The sequence below is a fragment of the Rhamphochromis longiceps genome, linkage group LG23 (assembly GCF_057381845.1).
Source record: "Rhamphochromis longiceps isolate RC_006_pf linkage group LG23, R_longiceps_female_GT1.1, whole genome shotgun sequence".
In the NCBI taxonomy this organism is placed as follows: domain Eukaryota; kingdom Metazoa; phylum Chordata; class Actinopteri; order Cichliformes; family Cichlidae; genus Rhamphochromis; species Rhamphochromis longiceps.
Window position 1 is genome coordinate 1,445,343 of NC_140578.1, and position 23,115 is coordinate 1,468,457.

Sequence of the window (23,115 nt, forward strand, 5' to 3'; positions counted from 1 at the left end):
GTTTTCTTTTTGTTGTTGTTCTATTGTGTGCATTACAATTTCACCTTTTCCTTTCTTGCAGTATTTTCACACAAAGGGGTCCCGGCAGTGATTAGTGAAAACTTTGAGCGATTCTTTTGTCTTTAAAACAATAAATTTATGAAAGAAAGTCTCGTCCGGGCTTCGTTAGCCGGGCCTTCTCCGTCGGGGGTAAATGAAAATGACATTTAAAACAGTTTCTTAAGCAGAAAACAGCCGCCAATCACTCTTAAAGGGGAAGGATTGCAATTAACAGCCCTCTCCTAATCCCCTCGTTTCACCTCCTACGCCGCCTCAGCTTTGTCCACCTCTCTCTCTCCGGCTCACTCCTCTCCCACTCTCCTCTCTGAGCTGGAGTGGATAGCGTCTGAACTCAGCTACTAAATGCTCTTTACCATTGGAGTGCATCTGTTTGGGGCTGTTTGTCACACAAAGCGAATATATTTAGAGAAATGCTAGGCAATCAACGCCAGCTGAGCGACTGCAGGCGGTGCACATAGCGGATCTGGGAAGAGTGAAGTTGGAGGGAGAGCTGCTGAGAGGAACAGGTGGAGCACTGGCATCAGTAACTTCAGTACTTCAGCATATTTACTTCCAAGAGGTAAGCACTGCCACGGTCTCATTCGGCTCTAATTATTTACTTCTTATGTAACAAACACAGAATCATTTGCTGGAAATCCAACAACTTCATGACTTATTTGTCAGGAAAAGTGCACGTTAGTCCAAAGATTCACCCAAAATGTGACTACGTTTAAAAATGTTAGCCTGAGTTTCCATAAAATTAAGTCCAGCAGTAAAACGTTTTATAAGAAAGCCTCTTTGTGTGTGAAGTTGACCCATAGTCACAATCTTATTAGTGGTTTGTTGGAACACTCAGAGTCTACGGGGTTCTGACCCTCTGGGCCTCCGAAGAAGATAATCAGGTTTAGGTGGATAACAGTCATCCTAGGTGACCTAGTGATCTGCGTCTGCGTAGCCTCACCCAAACATCTTCCCTCGACCCCAGGCCCAGGTGATTGCCCAGACGCTCGAATGCATTTATCGCTGGATACCATGAGCATGGTGGACGACAGCTGTCTCTCGCCCAGCAATTTCCACGAACTGGGTAAAGGTGGGGGCGTTGCAGTGGGAGGCCGCGTCCACAGCATCGATGTCATCCTGGGTTTCAGCAAAGAGCAGGACCCCTTGCTAAGTCCCGCCACGACCCCCGGACCCCACAAAGTGAACATAGACAGCCTGGCGGAGACCGGGAAGCAGCTGGAGCCCTCGTCGCACCCGTCCTACAGCGGGCACCTTTCCTCTCTGAGAAGCAGCAGCGGCACAGAGCAGCAGCAGTACCACGGTGAGTCCGGCTGTTGCTCTCCATCCTGGCAAAGCTGATTTTGTAAGAGTAGCACCACCTTTTAAGATGATTTTGTTTCATTAAATTTTGTGAACTCTTTGAGCAGTATGGATCAGCTGCTGCAGAGTTTGTTACTGAGGGTGAATCATCAAAGCCTCAAAGCATAGAGATGGTCAGAGATATTGATTATACAGCAGCAGCAGCACTGCTGGACTGAAGTGATCTTTGCTTTTTCTGACTTTAAGGATTTGAATGATGTAATGCAGAACATAGGTAGACTGAAGTTATTGATGCTGCTGGGCAAACATAATATGTTTTTATACTACCAGATAGCTGAACAGGATATTATCTGACCACAAACACAGTTCGAGCCTTTTATAGTCCAAACCTCGCTCAGGAACCAGAATAAACCAGTCAAGCTTCGTGACGTGACTGTTTTGTCGGCAGTTGTGATAAAAAACAGGAAACAGATCAAATGACATAAATAACAAGTGAAGCAAACATTTTAAAACACAATTAGATAAAAACAGCCACTTAAAGGACATCACACAAACACCCAGGCCTTTATTTTGACCTGAGATTTAGAATCTGGTGTAAGAATCTAATAAACCAAAATCTGATTTTCAACTCTCACACACACAAAATACACAAAATGAGTAACAAAAGCAGCTTCAAATCTGTGACATTCAGTTATAATTACAGCTCGTATTATTTCAACAGCCTATCGTCAAAAGTCTGATCACTTTAAATGAGGTTATTCCACCTTTGCATGAAAACCTCTCACGCACCGATTCGAAATCAGTGCATTAAACACCGTTGGCATGTAAAGCTGCATTAACTCCACCGTGTGGACTGAGATTGAGAGATAAATCACAGGACAAGATGGTGTAGGGGGTTTATGTCCCCAAGACCAATCCCATCCCCTTGTGGAATTCCCCTAATCTTCTCTTCTGTGCAGATTAGATTGTACCGTAGTCCAATCGCTCTTTATTGTTATCGTTCGCTCCTAGAATCAAATTGAATCATGTTTAATCTGAAGCTATTTTCACACACAGGATCAGGCAGGTGGTTGGTGATTTTGTGGCAGGAACAAGAGAAAAAGTTGTTCCTGTGAACCGGAGACGAAGCAGAAACACTGCTTTTAAGTGACTCAGATGCAGTTTGGTTTCAGTGCATTAACATCCATCAACACCAATGACATCACTCCATCCTGTGTGAAGTCAGCCCAGTTCCTCCTGACCGAGCAGCTTCTCTGTGTTCGGTGTCAGTCGGGCCACCCCCCTCTCCTCTCCGTGCTGAGATGTTCTGCTGGCTGATAAACAGTAGGGAGGCTTCAGACCAGTGGCTGTGATGGGCTGACAGGCCAAGAGCTGGTCACTGAACCAGGCCTGACCTCTGCCTTTGTCGGAGCCTGGTCTTTGTCATAGCTGCTTAATGAGAGGTGGATAAATGAACCCCAAAACCCTGCTTTGCTTTTGCCTCGGCTCCCGTTTCTCCAGCAGAAAGACCACAGTCGACCCCCTCCTTCATCTCCATCACTGCATCCCATTAACAGAAACAAGCTAGCATTCAGATTCGTACACAGTCTGCTGAAGCTCTGAAATGTCATTCAACATAAAAGTGTATTCCTGAACATGTTATGACCTGTAGCTTCAGTCCCTTATTTCACTTCCTGCCTTTAAACATGACTGTTTTGGTTTGGAGCTGCACTGATGAGCGATGAGGACTCGTACCAATATCAGCTTTTAGGAAGTCAAAAAAATTGGGACTATAAATCAATTCTTCACAAACACACGCAGCCGATAAGACTGCCTCACCTGTGATGCACTCTCTGCTGCTAACACAGCCGAGACTATTGTAAACCACACGGTCTGAGCTGGTCGTGCGATGACGGCGTTTTTAAATGACCTCGAGATTTGAAATGACCTTTTCCTGCTCTTTAAAGTCTTGAACTGTCGTTATTAAATCAGAGAAGAAGAAGTCTCATTGAGATCGGGGTCTAGCCCTCACATCTCTCAGCCTGAGAAACCTGAAAAATATCTGCAGTCAGAATACAGTTACATCTGTTACAGTTACATCTGATACAGTTACATCTGTTACAGTTACATTTGATACAGTTACATTTGTTACAATTACATTTGATACATTTACATCTGTTGCAGTTACATCTGTTACAGTTACATCTGTTACAGTTACATTTGATACAGTTACATTTGTTACAGTTACATTTGATACATTTACATTTGATACAGTTACATTTGATACAGTTACATTTGTTACAGTTACATTTGTTACAGTTACATTTGATACAGTTACATCTGTTAGTTACATTTGATACAGTTACATTTGATACATTTACATCTGTTACAGTTACATCTGTTACAGTTACATCTTTTACAGTTACATCTTTTACAGTTACATTTGATACAGTTACATTTGATACAGTTACATTTGATACATTTACATCTGTTACAGTTACATTTGATACAGTTACATTTGATACAGTTACATTTGATACAGTTACATCTTTTACAGTTACATTTGATACAGTTACATTTGATACAGTTACATCTGTTACAGTTACATTTGATACAGTTACATTTGTTACAGTTAATCTGTTACAGTTACATCTGTTAAAGCAAAGAGCTGAATACTTCCTTAGAGGGCTGATAGAGACCAAAACAGAGCAAAAATATGGCGAATGTCAGCCATCACCTTTACACTTTTAGATAAACACCTGTTCTGCTCTGTAGAGTAACTGCTGAATATAACAGAAATGCTTTGAAAGCTCATAAAAAAACGAGATTTTTGCTCGTCTCACTATATGTTAGTTGGTGTAAGAGATACTGATGATACTGATGTTTCTATTGTTTACCTAAATACAAAATTAGCCCTTAATTAAAATCAGCTTAACCCACTGTCTGTGATTTGCAACTTATCTAACATCCTGAATGAAATTAAGTCTTCGAGTCAGATCCAAGCTTGGCACTTATTAACTCTTAACTCGAGTAGATTATTTTATTCCTGGATCATCATCTCTGTACTTTGTTTAGCTAAATCAATTTGCTGGCTGGTCTGGTTACACCTCCCTGTTTTCCCCTGTGGCCTCTCCCATGTTTCTGTATACTGTTGATGAATATGCACGTTGATTCGATTAGAAATAGAGCTGAGGAAGAAGAATTGAGAGAGGAATCGTTTGACGGGGAGGGTTATGAGGAGGAACAGTGCCAGTGAAAGCTTTGTAGTGTCTGTAAACACCAGCTTGTCAGTAATCTGTGATCCTAAAGACGGACAGAACTCGGGACGTTTCCGTGCTTTGGCTCTCCTGCACGGGGGAAATAGATTCTTTCAGATCTGCTGTGAGCTTAGCCAAAAATGGTAACAATCTAAGAGTGGCTGTTGAGCGTGGTGATAAAAACTGTGGTTTTCAAATTTCTTTTTAAAGACCTTTTAACTTTGAAGAAAAGTAAACACTGGAAAAAGCTTCCTAAATCCGATTAGGAATGTTTTGGAGCTTCATTGAGGTACAGGGAATTGCTTGCTTCACTGACCTACAGTGGCCTATTGTTGCAGGTGTCAAACTAATGTTTGCTCTACTGGAAAGTGGGAAACTGCATTCTCCATTTGTATTTCTCTCTAAACTGTAGTTCTCATTCACTTAGTCCAGTCAAAAAGCATGTGGAGGAAATAAAAACTCACAATATTTTTTCCTGGGCTCTTCCACAGACTCCGGCTTATTTGCAAACAAATGTGATCAGGAACTGAGCGAGCTGAGGAAGAGTATAGAGAGCGATGAAGGCAAGTCTCCGGACCCAAGCAAGGATGAGCAGCCCAAGAAGAAACACAGGCGCAACCGCACCACCTTCACCACCTACCAGCTGCACGAGCTGGAGCGTGCCTTTGAAAAGTCCCATTACCCAGACGTGTACAGCCGCGAGGAGCTCGCCATGAAGGTGAACCTCCCCGAAGTCAGAGTTCAGGTAACGTGAACTGCATTAAAGGCAACACCATTTCAGAGATTGCTAAGAAGCACTTCAAACGTTTCTGTCTTGTTTTTGGGGTTTTCTTAGAGATATTCTCATTATTCTGGAATAAAATCTCATATTCACACTACGTGAAAGGCTGTATTCATCCAAAAAACTCCCCCAGTGTTGTCGAGTATATTCGAGTATATTTCCCTACCCAGAATGAAAAACTCTGCACTCCATCATATTTACACGTACCTTATTTTTCTGTCATTTTCTTCCAGGTCTGGTTTCAGAACCGCAGAGCTAAATGGCGCCGGCAGGAAAAAATGGACGCCAGCACCATGAAGCTCCACGATTCACCCATGCTCTCTTTCAACCGTCCGGCACCGGTTCACACCAGCATGGGTCCAATGACCAACTCCCTCCCCTTGGAACCCTGGCTGACCTCTCCCCTGTCCAGTGCTACACCTGTGCACAGTATCCCAGGCTTCATGGGTCCAGCTCAAGGCCTCCAGCCCAGCTACCCAAGCCACCATTTCCTCAACTCCACCCCCCACGCTCCTCACGGTCCTCACGGTCCTCACGGTCCTCACGGTCCTCATCCACACCCTCACACTCACACTCATCCCCATCCGTCCATGGGTCAAGGGATGCAGAGCATGGCTCCTCCTCCTTATCAGTGTCCAGCACCATACCCTGAAAAGTACCCTTTGGAGGATGTGGACCAGCGCAGCTCCAGTATTGCTGCGCTGAGGATGAAAGCCAAGGAACACATCCAGTCTATGGACAAGACCTGGCAACCCATGTGACTAACGAGCTCGGCGGTCGACGTGAGCAATGCTGGAAGTGACACACGTCACGTGCTACGCCACTAAGTGAAAGAAGTGGATTCTGAACTGTGAAAGCTGAGGACGTAAGAATTTTTGTTTGGGGGGGAGACTTTCTTTTCTTTTCTACTTCTTCCCCCTTAAAAAACAGCTGAAACCTTCAGCGGGTTAAAAGTTTCCGATAGTTTTGCTCGTCCAATCTCTAGGTGTCTATTGTTGCCTTGGGTTCGTTAAAAACAAATGTCTTCTTGGTGAAACAAACGGTTTATGACACCTAGAAGTATTTCCGAGTCACAAACAGGCTCTGAGTGCACGTTTCATGCCTGAGCCCTTGCTGCAGCTCTTTGGGTGCACCAACAGTGAAGACACGCTATATCATTAAAAACTGCCAAAATGCGGGAATTCTTATTCATCACTTTTCATTTATCCAAATCATTTGAGTCGAGCAAAATATCATTCTCATGCTTTTCTTTTCTAATTTTTTTTTTACACCACATTTGTGTTTTTACTAATTAGTCCAGCCGTCGAATTTTCATGGGTCTGCAAATCAGAGTCTTAGAGGACTTTGTGAATGGACCTTTGGTCTCTGTTTAATGTGACATCGAGGCATGAAGACACACTACAGTGTCACTGCTCATCTCACTAATCTGTTTAATTATAAAAGCCGTGTAGCTGGTTTTCGTTTTATGTCCACCTGTACTATGATTTATGTTTCTACTTGCTACGCAGTTTAGATACGCGAGTCCATGTTTTAGATATCTTGGTGTGACTGGAAGAAGATGATCAGTGAGGAGAAGCTTCTTTAAGAGATCTTCATCTGGTGGGAAAAGGGTCACCTCAACTGGGACCGGGAATATACCAAAAATATCTCTGCACGGATACATTTTTTCTGACTTGTGCTTTAAAGAAGGGAGGAAGCAGAAGAAAGGCAGAGGAAGTAGACAAAAAAACGCAGGCTAGTCAGCGGAGTAGCCCTCTTTTTGCTTGAGTGACTGTTGGAGGAGAAAACCTGTTGGCAGCTCAGTGTTGGGTGGCTGCGTGTACGTGCAGGGCAGCAGAAAGAGCCCTGTGTGATGCGTCACCCCACATAGTTCGGTCTTTGTTCGACACAATTGATCCAAGTGCATCCTCTTTGTCCCGAACAGAAGGGGGAGAAACGGTCTCATGCTGCACTAAATAGGCCCTTGTAACCATTTTGTTGTAGTTTTTTTTTTTCTTTTTCAAACAAGAGGAAACATGGATTGTTACTGCTTTGGTCATTAGTGACACAATATTAGTCTTATGCCATCTGTTACAGGGTTAAGCCCCAATCATCTTAAAGTTGGAGCACAATATGCTTCATATGGACAGTAGAGGTAAATAAATAAGACTGTGACACTGAAATGTTTTTGCATGTGCAGGTACCATCTCAAACAAATCTTTGGAGGTTGAAATTTATATATTTTTTGACTTTTTAACAGAACAAGAGGGATAGAAAACTCTGTCCTCTTAAAGTGCAATTTTAGAAACCCATTTTTTATGTTTCTATATAAAATGTGTTTTTTCTTTTGTTAAAAATAAAAAAGGAGACTCATTTCTGCCCAGATTGTTACAAAGTCACACCCCACTTTTTTTTGGATACTTTTGAAATTCACTCTTGTCCGACCTAAAGGGGATAAGTAATGTTACAGCCGCTGTTCATCGTCTGTCTTCATGTAGTTTTACACGATGGTGACCTCACACAGCACAGGAAACCAGAATTATCTTATGTGTTAACAGGACATTTAGTTTGCAGCATAAATGTTTTGGGCCAAGAATAAGCCAAAGGTTAGATAACAGACAAGATTGCACTAGTTTTAGTTATTTTTATTGTCTTACATGCCCTAGTTATGTCTGTCTTAGTGATATCGTTGTTTTATTTCTTTTGGATTTTGTCTGGATTGTTGATGTTCATATTCTGGAACAAATGGAGATCTACTGAAAATAAATATAGTTTGATAGAAATTGTATCTCTGCGTTCTCACTGCAGTGCTTTCATGTTGACCTATGCACTCATTCCCACAGTCACTGTGGGGTTTTTAACCTCCCTAAGACTACTAGAGCAATCCAAGATTACTACAGTATAATCGTTGTCATCTGACATACATGAGCAGAGACATTTTTTTTTGCTGCAAACACTTGTGCGCCTTGTCTCTCTGTCATGGTTTTCTTTCTTTTTACCCCTCTCAATCCTCTCTGCTTTTCCATGGGTTTGTGGCAGGATGCCAGCCTGTTAGGAAGATGAGACTCCAATCAATCAGGACTTCCCAGGGGGGCCTCTGACCACAGGGCTCGGCTCCCTAATTGCCCCCAGGCAGGCAGGCAGGCTGGCAGGCAGGCAGGCTGCAAGGTTCAGCCGCTGCAACACATGTTCACAGAGGGCCGGTGCCGCCGTGCTCGCTGGGCTCCTCAGCATGTGAGACACTGTCCTGGACAGATGGAGGGCTGAGCAGACCGTACTTCAAGGACCATATGGATAAGCCAGTGGATGAAGCATGGACGTTTTTGCAGGATCTTTTTAAATTCTTAACATGAAAATAGATGTGTTGCAATTAGATCCAAGTTACAGAGCTCAGCAAGATATCCTGATTTTAAAAATAAGTTGCATACAGTTTTTTCTGTGCAATACACAGATACAACATTTTAATATGCATATTTATGTCATGATATTTCATCCCAGCATCAGAATCAGAATCAGAAAGGGGTTTATTGCCAAATGTTGAGCAGGTTTACAACATTAGGAAATTGCTGCGGTGCTTCAGTGCAAACATAGTGTCATAAATAGCACTTAAATAGACATGAAAAAATAAAAGTAGGGATAAGAATTAAAAGTGCTACGTAGAAAGATATGTGCATGAGCTATACATGAGATATATACATGAGAATAAGAATTAAGAGTGCTACGTTGAAAGATATATACATGAGTGCAGGTGGTGATCAGTGCCAAACATGGAATGATGCAGTGACACAGCGTAGGGTCATGTGTTAGTGGTGGGTACAGTCATATGGTTATTGTTCATGTGTCCAACAGCAGAGGGGAAGAAACTGTTCTTATGGCGAGAGGTTCTGGTGCGAATGGACCGGAGCCTCCTGCCTGAGGGGAGCAGGTCAAACAGACTGTGTCCAGGGTGAGAAGGGTCAGCTGAGATCCGAGCTGCACGCCGCAATGTCCTGGAGGTGTACAGGTCCTGCAGAGATGGGAGTCTGCAGCCAATCACCTTCTCAGCAGAGCGCACAACACGCTGCAGTCTCTGTTTGTCCCTGATAGTGGCTCCAGCGTACCACACGGTGATGGAGGAGGTGAGGATGGACTCGATGATTGCAGTGTAGAACTGCATCATCGTCCGTGTTGGCAGGTTGAATTTCTTCAGCTGCCTCAGGAAGTACATCCTCTGCTGGGCTTTCTTGATGACGGAGGTGATGGTGGGCTCCCACTTCAGGTCCTGGGTGATGGTGGTACCCAGGAAGCAGAATGAGTCCACAGAGGTGATGGGGGTGTCAGTCAGGATGATGGGGGGGAGTGGGGCTGTGTGCTTCCTGAAGTCCACAATAATCTCCACTGTCTTCTGGGCATTCAGCACCAGCATTCAGCACCAGCATATTCTCCTTATAAGAAAAAAAATGTGGTGACACGATGTTTTGCACTTTACTTAAAAGGGAAAATTTGTGCAGAACAAAGTTTGTATTGAAAAGTCAGTAAGTACTTTTTCTTTAAAGGATTACCCAAGAAAAGTAATACAGGACCTCAAACTGTGGAAATGGCTTTTAGCTCTTTTGTGAATATAACAAGTGCACAGGTAAGACTTTCACTATTTACACACTTTTTACTTTACTGTCAGGGTCTCATATGTGAATAATTAAGCAAACAACACATCCTGAATGAAAAAGGGGAAAAAAAGTCAAGCTTTTGCCGAAAGGATGAAAGAGGCCGAGAATGTGAAGAAGCCAGATTAAGTTGGAGAAAAGTGTGGGTGTGAGAGACATGCAGAGAGAGGGAGAGTGGAGAGGGGGAGACAGGGGGTGGGGTGGGTGCTCATCAGAGTTAATGATGTAGAAAATCCCCCAATTAGAGCGTTTTCCTGTGTTGCAGGATGAGTTCAGAGTGGGGTCCTCTGACAGACCAGGGATTAGTACCCGGGCCGGGCGAGGCCGAGCCGGGCCTGAGCGGACACTAACTAACTGCTGGACTGCTGGCACTGCTCAGCTGGGGCCGGGTCGGGGCTACAGTCACAGCCGGGGGCTGGGGTAGGCATGCGTTGAGCCACAGTGAGTGGCACAAAGGAAAGCATGGGAAAAGGAGCAGCAGATCGGCAGGAAAAAGGTTCTGGCAGAGGGTCGTTTTCCTGTCCCAATGCTACTAACATTTACTCAACCACTACTTCTGGTCTTATTTGATAAAAATATTAACTTTTTAAAAATACATCACAGTATTACATACAAGAATGTGCTCACCCAAAACATTATCCAATATAATCTGGACATGTGATTAATCAGTCTTGTCCACATATTGCTTGATGTCAGACAATAAATCACCAAATGTGGCGTTGCATTAAGAAGCAGGAACACAACCTTTAATTCTCCCTGATACCTGGAACAATAAATCCTTCTGGATCATTACACAACAAGGAAGCTGATTAAACATAAACAATGACATCTGTTGTCATAGTTACCTAAATGCAAGAGATGTAAAATGCACACTCACACAAACCCATCAGGGACAACTGCACTTTACCCAAGGATGCTTTGGCATGCGGACTGGAGGAGTCAAGGATGCTCCACCCACCCCTAAACTTACAGCACCTGGTATTCCAAGGAGGTGGTAATGGGGGTGTGTGTCGCACTGAGACCCCAAAGAGGGGGCAGCTGTTAATATCAGCTACCAAAAAGATTTAAGAGATGTTTGAAGAAGTCTTGAGGCACGAGTGGTGCAAAAAAAGGTGGCATTTATTAATAATAAAATAAATAAATATGAAGTCTCTGCTTTGTGCTAACAAAGGCTTTACCATATGTATAACCTGCACCTCTACATACTGAAAGAATGTGAAATAAAGCCTCCTGCTGTCCTCTTCTGTGTCCCAGTTGACGTCTCGGGACCTAATCATGCAAACTCTGCATTACCACTGATTACCAGCCAATTACCAGGAACCAGAGATGGGCAGTAACGCGTTATCCGATTACTTTTTTCAAGTAACGAGTAAAGTAAGGGATTACTATTGCAAAAACGGTAATTAGATTACCGTTACTTTCCGTAGGAACGCTGCGTTACTGCGTTACTAAAACCGTGATTTTCTTGCAAGAATGTCTCATGACAGTGACGTAAGCGAGTGCGACGTTCGTGACAACAGCTGTGTGCAGATCAACAATGGATCATATATCGAGTGCAGAGAGAGTATGAGCGTGCAGCGTTTAAAGCGTGGAAGTACTGACCTTACTTTGAGTTTGATTCCATAAAAAGTGACAAAAACATTAGTGTCCGCTGTGCGTGGGAAGAAAACTTCTTTTTACAGCGAAAAAAACCCCTAAACTTCCAAACAAGCACCGAGTAGCTATGACGTAATGGGAAACTCACAGAGAAACTCGCAGATTCTTCCACTGACCGCGGCACACCTGCACCAGGGTAAACCTCCGCCTACCCAACTCCTGCTTTACAGGTGAAAATAGAGCAACAGGACCGCTGAGTCTTTGATTTTATTTATTTTCTGCTGTGTTTTACTTGCATCTATTTGAAAGACTGAGTGTAAACACAACAAATATTTTATTTTATGTGCTGGAATGTGCAGAAAATAGGTTTCAATGTTAAACTAATTTCTTCCAGTCAGAGAATGTTGCAGATAATTAAATGTTTGCTTGATGCATAAAGTTAAAAGATCAAAACTAATAAAACAAGTTTTAAAAAGAGACTTTTCCATTTGATTACATTTTGTATGATGGATTATGCAGAAAAATTAGAATTGGGCTGAAAGATCTATCGCTTTATCACCTACTCAGGTTGTAAATCGTGTTTTTAAAAAGTAACTAAGTAATTAATTACTTTTGAAAATAAGTAATCAGTAAAGTAACGGGATTACTTTTTTGGGGAAGTAGTTACTGATTTCTTTTTTCAAGTAACTTGACCAACACTGCCAGGAACACAGGTGACACATTAGGAAGTCAATTAAATGACTGAAGCCAACGTGATCAGTAGTGTAACAAAATTCATAAAGTTCTTTCAGTTGTGTTTTCTTGTGCAGTACAGCGGTGAAAGTCAAAGAATTCAACTTGTAGACACATTTCCAAACAGAAAGACGAGGAACTTTGAGGCATCTCTAACGCCCCTCTTCTACACAGCAACTGTGTTCATTAGGAACAACTGAATCCCTAATGACTAATTGATTAATTGTGCAGTCTATTATTTTGCTCCTGCACCCGAGTAGATCTGAAAGCGCCACGGTTGGAGTTAACAGTCTTATTGGAAAGACGCGTTTCTTGCAAAGGATAATAAGGGAAAAAAGCGGAATTAATTGGGTTTGATTAAGGGAGCTTTTCAATGGGACACAGCTTTTTCGCATGACATAATTAGAGGTCAGCTAACGGGGGGAGGGAGGAAAAGGGGTGGGGGATTTAGTTGTTGGCGCCAGTGCTGTGTGGGTGTGTCTGAGGGGGACAAATAGATCGAGAGAGAGAGAGAGAGAGAGAGAGAGAGAGTGTGAGTGAGTGTGTGAGTGAGTGAGTGTGTGTGTGTGTGTGTGTGTGTGTGTGTGTGTGGGGTGATGCGATGCTTCGTTCACACTTGCAGGACTACGTTGTGTGTCTGATGTGGTAAATTTCTTTAGGCCCACTCACCAGAAAACACACAGTGAAGTTCACGGGGGGGAAGCCCTCTCTGCGCTCAGTGTGTGATTATCATCACTACAATTGGCAGCATTAAAGGCCCAGTGCTCAGGCTTTTGTTGCTGCTGCATGGTCATTAGCTGTGCATTTCAAAGGCCACTTTACTATATGGAGGGAGGCGATGGCAGAAAAGTACTTTCAGCAGTCTGTTTGGATGAGCATGCAACATTCAAACACACACACACTCACTTTATGACTCTATAATCCTGTTACAATATCATCTAGAGCAGGACAGTGGGACACGCAAGCTGTCGGGTCTAAAAATACACCCAGACTCTCTTAAAACAAAACCAGGCTTCAGATTTGATTAGATGATCAAATATTTCATTGTGAGTCACTCCATCTGCATTTTTTTTCTCAGAAGAGCTGCGATCTTACTTTGTTTCAGCAGAGTTTGTAGCAGACAATGAGCCCGAATAGAAAGTGAAGACACAATCCCACCTTATATTAAGCATCCAATTTACTGACTGTTGTTCAGTAAGATGTTACACTACAGGTTTGTGCTGGAAAAATGAAGGCAGAGAGGATATTTCTTCTTAACATAATGTTAGATCATCATAGCTGAAGCTTTTATTTCTACAGCTGAATTTCCCAGCGCAGGACCAGCAGAGTACTCGTACTTTGTTATTGATTCCCTGATTTCTCACTGAACCCTGTCTTTCTTATTTCAGCTGCTCCCTTTAGGGATCACCACAGCACATCATCTGCCTCCAGCTCACTCGATCCCTGGTATTCTCTTCTGTCACACCAACCCTCTGCATGTCCACCTTTGCTGCATCCATGGATCTTCTCTGTGGTCTTCCTCTTTTCCTCCTTATTCATCGTTCTTTGTCCAATAAAGCCAATATCCCTCCTCTAAACAGTTTGAAAGTAGATCCTCAGAAGCTGAAACCACTGACTTTACTGAGGTTTGTGATCGGCTTTTATTAAAAATGCATAAAATACTTTCATTTGCTTACTGTGACATGTGGATACAAAAAAAGAGACGGTGAACTTCTATTACCTTCTTTGTGGTGGTCGTGATCGACTACAGCTGGTAGTTTTTTGTTGCCTGCATGAGAAGGATTTGCTTGAGAGCACTCAGTAGATTCACTGATACTCAGAACAATGTGAAAATCCAAAAAACTCCGTCAATATCTATAAAGAAGAAATGTACATTTACACAAGTTGGAAAAAAGTCTCTGGAGCCGTCTCCAAACAACTGCAGATTCCAAGAATTACAAATTCAAACAGGGTGGCTACAATGCAGCTGCCATCACCAGTGTGTGAATGTGTGTGTGTGAATGGGTGGATGACTGGATGTGTAAAAGCCCTTTGGGGTCCTTAGGGACTAGTAAAAGCGCTATACAAATACAGGCCATTTACCATTTACCGTGCCCTGGGTGGGACTGCTACACTGCAAAAAGTGGATGGAATAATGAAGAGGAGGAATCTTCACCTCCAGTCCACATCCAGACAGTTGAAACTGGGACACAAGTGGGTATTTAAACACAGCAGTGATATAAAGCACACATCAAAACTGGTTGTAGGTTGACATTAACATCTGGAATGGCCTTCTCAAAGACCCGACCTCAACCCTACTGAAAGTGGACTACGCTTGGTCCATGCAGGAAGAGTGGTCAAACGTCCAGCCAGGATTATATCAGAAGTTATTAAGTTATTAAATACTGTTATTTTTGCTGTGCAACGTATGTTTTTTGTTTTATTTTCCCAGTATTCTGTGCAAGTTTTCTTCTTTTCTTTTTTAAATAATGTATATAAATTTCTCTTATATTCTTAAGTGTGCATAGATTCTTTTCATACCCTAGATTTAGATTTATTTGTTATTTATATTGTACAATCAATGGTGAATAAAAGCACCAAAATGATATTCTGATGTGCACTAACTGGTGTGTGTGCTGAATGACAATAAAGTGGCTATTTATTCTGTTCTGTTCTTCTAAAGATGTATGCCGTGAGCATCTATCCAGCTATGGGTCGAGTGCTCCCTCTATACTTGAAACGTGGGTATTACAGGTAACTGAAACACAATGGCAGGAGGTGTTCGCTTTTAATGGTTTTATTTAAGTTTGAGCTGCTGCATCAGAAGTTCCCAGCACGACTCATGTTGATGTTAAACTGCTTCCCCTTTAATATTTTGGACCATTTGGTGAGACTAATTTATGACATCACTTTAACTGTAGCACAGATATTGGGATAAATATAACATCCTAACCGTGTCAGTCTTTATCCACGATCACTACTTTTAAAACACTTCTTTTTCCCGGTAGTTGGCTCCAGTATCCCACCTTACAGCATCCTGCTTGCAGCAATAAATATGGACACTTCCGTGTTATGATGTACGTCACCGGAGTGACACAAAACTCCCACAATGCAATGTTACGTAGACCTCAGCTAAACAACAAGCCGCACCTGAGCCTGAATGGTTTTAAATAGCCGGTCCGGATCGTCTGCCCCCGCTGTTTCTGTCCGGAGGTGGTCTGCCGGAGCTGGCTCGTTTTAGGTATGCTGTCCCGACAAATATGAGCGGATAGCCCTTAGCTAAGTAAGCTAACGGTAGTTATCATTGGCTGCTTCTAATTTAGCACAAATAAGCGTCTTTGAAGACATTTAGCTACAAATGAATCTCGGAAGCATGTTAGATTCTCGTAACTGGTTAATGAGTTGTGCTGTTACTCTGAGGTAATTAGTGCTTTTGAAACTAGCACTGATTCGGTGTAGTTGGGGCTAAATGTTCTGCTTATTTAAAGTTGAGTAATCGATTTGTTTTGCAGTGCACAGTTAGCAGGTGAGCACTGAAACTGCTGCTTTTAGCCTGCTACAACTTCAAGATGGCGACTTAACAACATTTTTTTTTAAAAAACAACTTCTTGCTTTTATCATTTTAAAACTTAAATCAGAAAAACACCCCGTCTTTACTCTAATTTTCTGCGTCCACCTAAAATGTGACCACAAAAACGAAACAAAGCAACAAAAGGCCAAAGGAGCTTGGAAAGAAAAGCGTCTGGACTTCTTTAAGTTGCTTGAAGACGTCTCACCTCTCATCCGAGAAGCTTCTTCAGTTCTGAACTTCAAGCAACTTAAAGAAGTGCAGACGCTTTTCTTTCCAAGCTCCTTAGACTACGATGACTGAGAACCTTCACAGACATAAAGCAACAAAAGTGGGCACAATATAATTCTCATGGTCCTCCTGCTCGACCATCCCAGATGTACCTAAAAGTTTTATGCTCCAAATTGTATTAATATATACAGATTTCTGTGAAGTTTAAAGCTTTTATAAGATGCTTTTCTAGATAATTTTATTAGAAAAATGGGGTTTCCAGCAGGTTTGTTCACACTTTGAAATCTGAGGCAATGTTTGAACTTGGACAGCTCAAAAAGTATTAAAGATAAAAGTCTGATGTATCCTTTGGGCTTTCTTACCATAAAAATGAACCACTAGTTAGGAACGGGTACTTTAAAAGTGTCAAAGCGGTCCTGTGAAGTCCCGTGTTTGAGCACAAACTAATACATTCATGTTGCAAAAGAGTGATCATTTCCAAACAGTATAAAGTCAAACTTCACAGTAATGCAAAATAAAACATGTAAAACACTTTTAACTTTAAATTCTTCATCAAAATCTCCATATTTTTACTCAACTGTGATGCTGGTTGAGTAAATATGACAAAAACAAAAATGTCAGCACATAGTGTGATACAAATAAAACGCCATCCTAGAGTTTTCAGATGGTACTCTGTAGGACTGCCTGATTTTTGTTCAACTTTAGATTTTTTTGATGTGTTGGTTCCAAATTACATATCTTGATTTATTTTTTATGATGGGGGTGGACTATTGTAAAATCTAAATATCTTAAAACACAAAAATTTCACAGCGTTCATTTTATATATCCAAAACTTGGTCCATAAAAACTTTTAGGCAAAGATTGTGGTTGCAAAGAAAGTGTTATCACAATGGGATGACTTTTACATTGTCTCGATTAAACTGCTTGCTTATTTATTAACTCCCTTGTTTGTATTGCACAGCTGTGTCCTCCCACTCTGCGGTTGAGGGTTCAGGGTCCAGAATGGATCCCGACTATGAACATCGCCTCCTACGCCAAATTAACACCGAGAATGACATCTTTGTGAGTCGTTCGCTTAGTTTCTCCTCCTCTTCCTAGTTTTCATCATTAATAATATGATAAAGTGTCATTTTTTCCATCCCTTCATCTGATTTGAAATTTGCTTTATTAATTTATTCCTTGTAGAGAATTATTCTTTTATCTACTCCGATATTGTAACCACATTGGCTGTAGTATGGGAACTTAATAAAGATGTGCATCAGTGCTGAATGTGTGACATTATTAAGTTAGATCTTAGATGACGTAATCACTAACAAACCTCTGTGTTCATAAACGTACATACTTAATGATAAATGTTTGTGTTGCAGAAACTGCAGAACAGTCGGACACCCGCCGGCTCACCACTGTCCTCGCCCACTAAGCTTGGAGACCGATTCATACCTACCAGAGCGGGGGCAAACTGGAATATCAACTTTCACAGGATCAACGTGAGGCTGTGTTTTAAGTTTTGGGTTTTTGTAAGAGAGCTGTGTGGACACACCCAGTGGTTCAAGTTCTAATTCTGATGTTGTGGAAATTTTTTTTGTTTTGTTTTGTCACTTTAAGTCTTTAAAATTCTTGAAAGAGCATCTCAGAGCACTTCTGTGTTTTATTTAAGCAGCGAAAATAGCCGACAGTAGGGAAACTGTCTCAGTGTCCACAGCTGGTGAGGTCGCTCCTCTCTGGGCTTTGACAGCAACTTCATGAATTAGTGGAAATTAAATAGTCGTGTAAGTCGGCTGGTTCGGGTTATGGAGGGAAGACTCAGATTTACTGTTTCATATTTTCTAAAGTTGTGATGTTTGTTTTCCAAATGTTTAAAATGGTAAAAATGAAGGCGAACCCTTGAATGATGATTGCTTGGTTTGTTGTGTGAAATAATTTACAGTGTAAATGTTATAAATTGATCAATAATCTTTATGATTTATGTGCAGGAAAATGAGAAGTCACCGACTGTGAACAAAAAAACAAAGGATGCCTCTTCTGACAATATCAAAGGTGAATATGTTTTGAAATTGTCTAAATTTTGCTGTTTCCTTGTTATTCTTTTATACCTGCACATGAATCAAATATCACTGCTGTCGTCGCTGTAGCAGACGGGCTGGCCTACTCTGCTTTGCTGAAGAATGAGCTGTTGGGAGCAGGAATAGAAAAGATCCAAGATCCCCAGACGGAGGACAGACGTCTGCAATCGTCCCCGCCCGAGAAGAGGAGTCTCTTCTCTGTATGGAAGTCTCAGATTCTCTCGGTCATCCATGTTTGTGCTCTGATCAGACCTCTGTTTGCTCTAATGATGCACCTTTACTTTTCAGTACTCGCTCAACACCAAAAGCTTGTCATCAGAAGACGGCGCCAACGTCTCTCCCTACTCGTTATCACCCGTCAGCAATAAAAGGTAAGAGCGCTGTTTGAGCTCTAAAGTTTGAGATCATCCCTGCACTTTGGAGTCACGTTATACCTGAACTTCCTGTTGCAGTCAGAAGTTGTTGCGTTCACCAAGGAAGCCAACTCGCAAGATCTCCAAGATTCCCTTTAAAGTCCTGGATGCTCCAGAGCTGCAGGATGACTTTTATCTTAACCTGGTGGACTGGTCGGCTCTCAATATGCTCAGTGTGGGGCTGGGCACGTGTGTTTACCTGTGGAGCGCATGCACCAGCCAGGTACCGATACTGGAGTGTAAATTTCTGTTTGTTGTTGCTGTGCTGTGCAACAGTGACTCACTAGCTAAGTGTCCTCAGGTGACCAGACTGTGCGATTTGTCAGTAGAGGGCGACTCTGTCACATCGGTCGGATGGTCTGAAAGGGTAAGTACACGTAGCAGACTACTGTCAAAGAAACCTGTTAGTTGTTTTTTGTTATTAAGAAGATGCTTTGCACTTTGTTTTAGGGTAACCTTGTAGCCGTGGGAACTCACAAAGGCTATGTTCAGATCTGGGATGCTGCTGCTGGCAAAAAGCTTTTTGCCTTGGAGGGCCACACAGCCAGAGTTGGTGAGTTAGTGTGATCGTGGCTTCAGAAATGATCCTAAAGGAATACTTGAAAAATCAGCCAGGATAAAGTTGAGACATCTTGGAGGTCATTCAAGCGGAGCAACTAAGACTGTCTAAGCTGAGGCTTAAGTTAAAGTTACTCTGATTACAGGAGCTCTGGCTTGGAACGCCGACCAGTTGTCTTCGGGAAGCCGAGATCGTATGATCCTCCAGCGAGACGCGCGGACGCCTCCGCTGCAGTCAGAGAGGCGCCTGCAGGGACACAGACAGGAAGTGTGCGGTTTGAAGTGGAGCACTGACCATCAGCTGCTCGCCTCTGGTGGAAATGACAACAAGGTAGTTTTGTTTTTTATGATGATATTGATATTTAATCAACCACTAAGACTGTACGGATTTGCTTTGCTCACTGATGATGTGTTCGATTTGTGGTCTTAGCTGTTGGTGTGGAACCACTCGTCGCTCAGTCCCATGCAGACGTACATCGATCACCTGGCTGCAGTTAAAGCCATCGCCTGGTCCCCCCATCAGCACGGCCTGCTGGCCTCGGGCGGCGGCACCGCCGACCGCTGCATTAGATTTTGGAATACCCTGACATCACAGCCGCTGCAGTGCATGGACACCGGCTCTCAGGTCTGCAACCTGGCCTGGTCCAAACATGCTAATGAGCTGGTAAGAGACCCCACATGCACAGTGGATGTGCTGTCCGCGGATTTATTACCATTTGTAATTGTGAAGACACTGATTAAAAATGTAGGTCAGCAGCGATGCGTTAAGAGTAGGGATGGGTATTGTTTAGGTTTTATCCAATACCGGTGCCAAACCGGTACTTTTGAAACGGTGCCGGTGCTTAAACGGTGCTTAAAGAATGGAAAACACAAACTTTGTCCAAAAACCTCTCATGTTTAACTGTTTTCCACTTTTTCTTTGGTCATTTTAGCCTTTTTGGCCAGGGTGAAGGGAGTATCTGCCATCAAACAAGAAGACAGCCGCATGTACCTATGATGATGTTTGCTAGTTCACCTTACATGCATTAATGTAATAACGTGGTTAGCCTACTCAACGTAAATTAGCTACTCACGCAGAGAAGAACGGCTGCTGCTGCATCATCATCCTCATCATTTCTGCTACACTGGCAGGGCTAGGGGCCAGGACTCTCCTCTTCGTGTTTTTGGGGGATGTTGCTAACTCCGGGTCCGATAACAGGCACCACACCCGCAGTAGATGTGCTCGGTGTGAGGTCTCGCAGAAAGCTATCAAATACGGCGCATTTCTCGGCTTTTAACAAGATGCTATACGTCTCCAGGTGTTTCATCGGATTCTTGGTGTTACCTCCTTTGACAGCATCACAGTATCAGCTTAAAGCACTTGTTGCTGCTGAGTTTGCATCTTTTGCTGTGAAGTACAGCCAGACTTTTGACCGCTTCGCCTTGGACATTTTTAATCTGTAGCTCTGCTCTAAAAGAACGTACGTACCTGGCCCCGCCTACTATCCTTGGAAAGGTAAAATGATTGGCTAGAATCCAAAGTGTGTGACATCTCAGGGGAAAAAAAGCACCGAAATGTGCGCTGCTTTTCGGTCTGGTTACTACCGTTTATGTCATTATGGCAACGGATACCGGTACTCATCCCTAGTTAAGAGCATTTTCTGAAGTCGATTGGATACATTTACAGAGCTGTTCTGATTGGCCAGCTCCAGGGGCTTCTGCATGGATCGACCTCAGCTCTATAATCATGAGTGAGGGAGATTAAAACTCAACTCTGTTTCGTTGCATGTAAAATTAGCGTAAACCTACGAGTGCAGAATGAATCCTGTTTTGTGTGTTTTATTGAAAATGACAAACTTCAGAATTAAGAATAGCTGCAAAATTACTGATTTGTCGTTGCTGGACCCAAAACTGGCAGGTAGGTGAGTCTTACTGTCACATAAGGTAACTGTCATGTTTGATTTAATGTGAACTTTAAATACACAGATAAAGAGATTAATCATTTTGTATTAGTGATGAGCAGGATGACAGATTCTGTCAGGCAGGAGTCTCGTACTTTATTCTTCATCAGTCATGCTCTTTATTATTAAGGACGTGATTTATATCTTTAGTGATCCTCCCCCAACCCACTCAATCACTGACTCTTCAGATATCTTCTGGGGGGAAGATGGATGGAGCATGCTAATCATCTTTCCAGCCCTTTTAATGACATTTTGAATTTGTGATCCGAGCTTGACACAAAGGTTATCCGTTATGGAGAATGGGTTCAACAGTTACCCCATAAAACGGTAACATAATGGTTTGGACCTGTGCAGAGGGAAGGATAGTGGAAGACTACAGAGAAGGTTCGTGGATGCAGTGAAGGAGGAAATGCAGAGGGTTGGTGCGACAGAGGATGCTGGGGATAGGCTGAGATGAGGCAGATGATCTGCTGTGGCGACCCCGAAAGAAAGAAGAGGTTTTCAGAGATTAAGCTCGCTGTTAATTCAGCTATATCGCCTTTACATACTGTGATGGCCACACCCATGACTGCACTCTAAAAGTCGGTAACTCTGATGTATTCTTTATTTCTTCATTAATAATAATAACACACTGCAAACTGAAGTGTGTTATTAAGTTTATTGTTTGGTTTGGATACATTTGTTTGTAAGCGCGCACATTTAGTTTGCTTATGTATTTATACCAATTTATTTCTGATTCTTGGTTTGATTTTTGTATAGTCTTTGTCTGGCCTCCCTCACCGATCGTGGCAGGTAAGAAACAGGTAAAGGAAACAAAAGGTGGCGTTTAAAGCAGTGAAATGCAGAGAGGGGATGATTGGACCGCACCACCACCTCCTGCTGAAGGGGGAGAAAGTGTGTTTTCTTTAGTTAAATGTTTGAGTTTAGGGTTTAGTTTTGATTTTCTTCTTTGGTGTTTAGTTTATTAACAAACTGGACTGTGCTGCATTGTTTTGTGGTTTGTTTACTTCTGTTGTGTCATAGTGGTCTGATCAGCCATTATATGTGTGTCATTTCCTGTTTAGGTCACTCATGTTTGTTTGGTTGAGGTCACAGTTCACTGTTTCTTTGACTTCTTTCATGAGCTCAACATTTACTGTTTGTAAATAAATGAAAACCCATTTTCGGATCATTCCTGCGACTCCTGCTTTTTCAGCTCGGTCCATCACACATACATGAACTGGAGTTCGCTGTTAAAAACAACAAAAAGCAAACAAATGCTTTTCTTTTTCAGGTAAGCACCCACGGATACTCTCAGAATCAAATCTTGGTGTGGAAATATCCAGCTCTCACTCAGGTGGCCAAGCTTACAGGACACTCCTACCGAGTGCTCTACCTGGTCAGTCTGGGGTTTTTTTCTCTCCACTGATAATATAAATGGCCTGTATTTATATAGCGCTTTACTTTAAATAAGAACATTATTGAGATAAAATTCGAATGACTTGTTGTACTCTCTAGGCCATGTCTCCAGACGGTGAGGCGATCGTGACGGGAGCTGGAGACGAGACTTTACGCTTCTGGAACGTTTTCAATAAAACGCGCTCGACAAAGGTGAGAAAGCATCGACAACAAACCCCGCCCATTTTAATACCTGCTGAAAACATTAACCAAGTTTCTTCATTTTTTGTTTCAGGAATCTGTATCAGTTTTAAATCTCTTCAAGAGGATACGGTGACTTTAAGCACCTTTTTTTTTTTTTTTTTTTTTTTTTTAAAAGAAATAAAATCCTGCCATCATCGGCGGATAGCTCAGCCGCCCGGTGCTAAAGACATAAAGTACAATCAGAGGCTTATTGTGAGTTTTCTTTTCACAAAGGGAATGACAGCAACACCTAGTTTTATTTTTATTTTTTAAAATTGTGTGAAAAATTCTTTTGCACCTGCTGTGAGTGTATTATTTGTATTGTATGCTTAAAAAATGTAAAAGTGGGTGGTTTTTTTTTTTTCTTTCTTTTTTGTCAGTATACAAAAGTAGAAATCACAAGCCTTAAGAATATTG

The 23,115-nt window shown here is 42.3% G+C and overlaps 2 protein-coding genes across 3 annotated transcripts; both read left to right on the forward strand.

Annotated features, from left to right (window-relative positions):
* The first annotated feature begins 317 nt into the window (after positions 1 to 317).
* On the forward strand, positions 318 to 8,138 carry rx1 (retinal homeobox gene 1). Its single transcript, XM_085399138.1, has 4 exons — positions 318 to 619; positions 1,025 to 1,360; positions 5,087 to 5,340; positions 5,610 to 8,138. Exons 2-4 carry the CDS (start codon positions 1,051 to 1,053, stop codon positions 6,135 to 6,137), a joined length of 1,092 nt encoding a protein of 363 aa, XP_085255264.1. The 5' UTR covers positions 318 to 619; positions 1,025 to 1,050; the 3' UTR covers positions 6,138 to 8,138.
* Positions 8,139 to 15,392: 7,254 nt separating this feature from the next.
* LOC146640909 (fizzy-related protein homolog) lies at positions 15,393 to 22,818 on the forward strand. 2 transcript variants are annotated; one of them, XM_085398830.1, is made up of 14 exons: positions 15,393 to 15,546; positions 17,066 to 17,166; positions 17,472 to 17,591; positions 18,078 to 18,141; positions 18,237 to 18,367; positions 18,456 to 18,538; positions 18,620 to 18,803; positions 18,882 to 18,947; positions 19,031 to 19,133; positions 19,285 to 19,469; positions 19,569 to 19,802; positions 22,352 to 22,456; positions 22,576 to 22,668; positions 22,751 to 22,818. In XM_085398830.1, the coding sequence occupies exons 2-14, from the start codon at positions 17,107 to 17,109 to the stop codon at positions 22,790 to 22,792; spliced, it is 1,470 nt and encodes a 489-aa protein (XP_085254956.1). In that variant the 5' UTR covers positions 15,393 to 15,546; positions 17,066 to 17,106; the 3' UTR covers positions 22,793 to 22,818. The 2 variants fall into 2 exon arrangements, with proteins under 2 accessions (XP_085254956.1, XP_085254957.1); XM_085398831.1 differs by having other exon boundaries at positions 18,240 to 18,367.
* The last annotated feature ends 297 nt before the right edge of the window (positions 22,819 to 23,115 follow it).

Excerpts from the sequence above, each read along its gene's own strand:
- rx1 (XM_085399138.1), top strand. The coding sequence starts at position 1,051 with ATGCATTTATCGCTGGATACCATGAGCATGGTGGACGACAGCTGTCTC. Across the intron at positions 1,361-5,086 it reads AGAGCAGCAGCAGTACCACG|ACTCCGGCTTATTTGCAAAC; the intron begins GTGAGTCCGGCT and ends GCTCTTCCACAG. Across the intron at positions 5,341-5,609 it reads TCCCCGAAGTCAGAGTTCAG|GTCTGGTTTCAGAACCGCAG; the intron begins GTAACGTGAACT and ends ATTTTCTTCCAG.
- LOC146640909 (XM_085398830.1), top strand. The coding sequence starts at position 17,107 with ATGGATCCCGACTATGAACATCGCCTCCTACGCCAAATTAACACCGAG. Across the intron at positions 17,592-18,077 it reads TCAACTTTCACAGGATCAAC|GAAAATGAGAAGTCACCGAC; the intron begins GTGAGGCTGTGT and ends ATTTATGTGCAG. Across the intron at positions 22,669-22,750 it reads ATAAAACGCGCTCGACAAAG|GAATCTGTATCAGTTTTAAA; the intron begins GTGAGAAAGCAT and ends TTTTTGTTTCAG.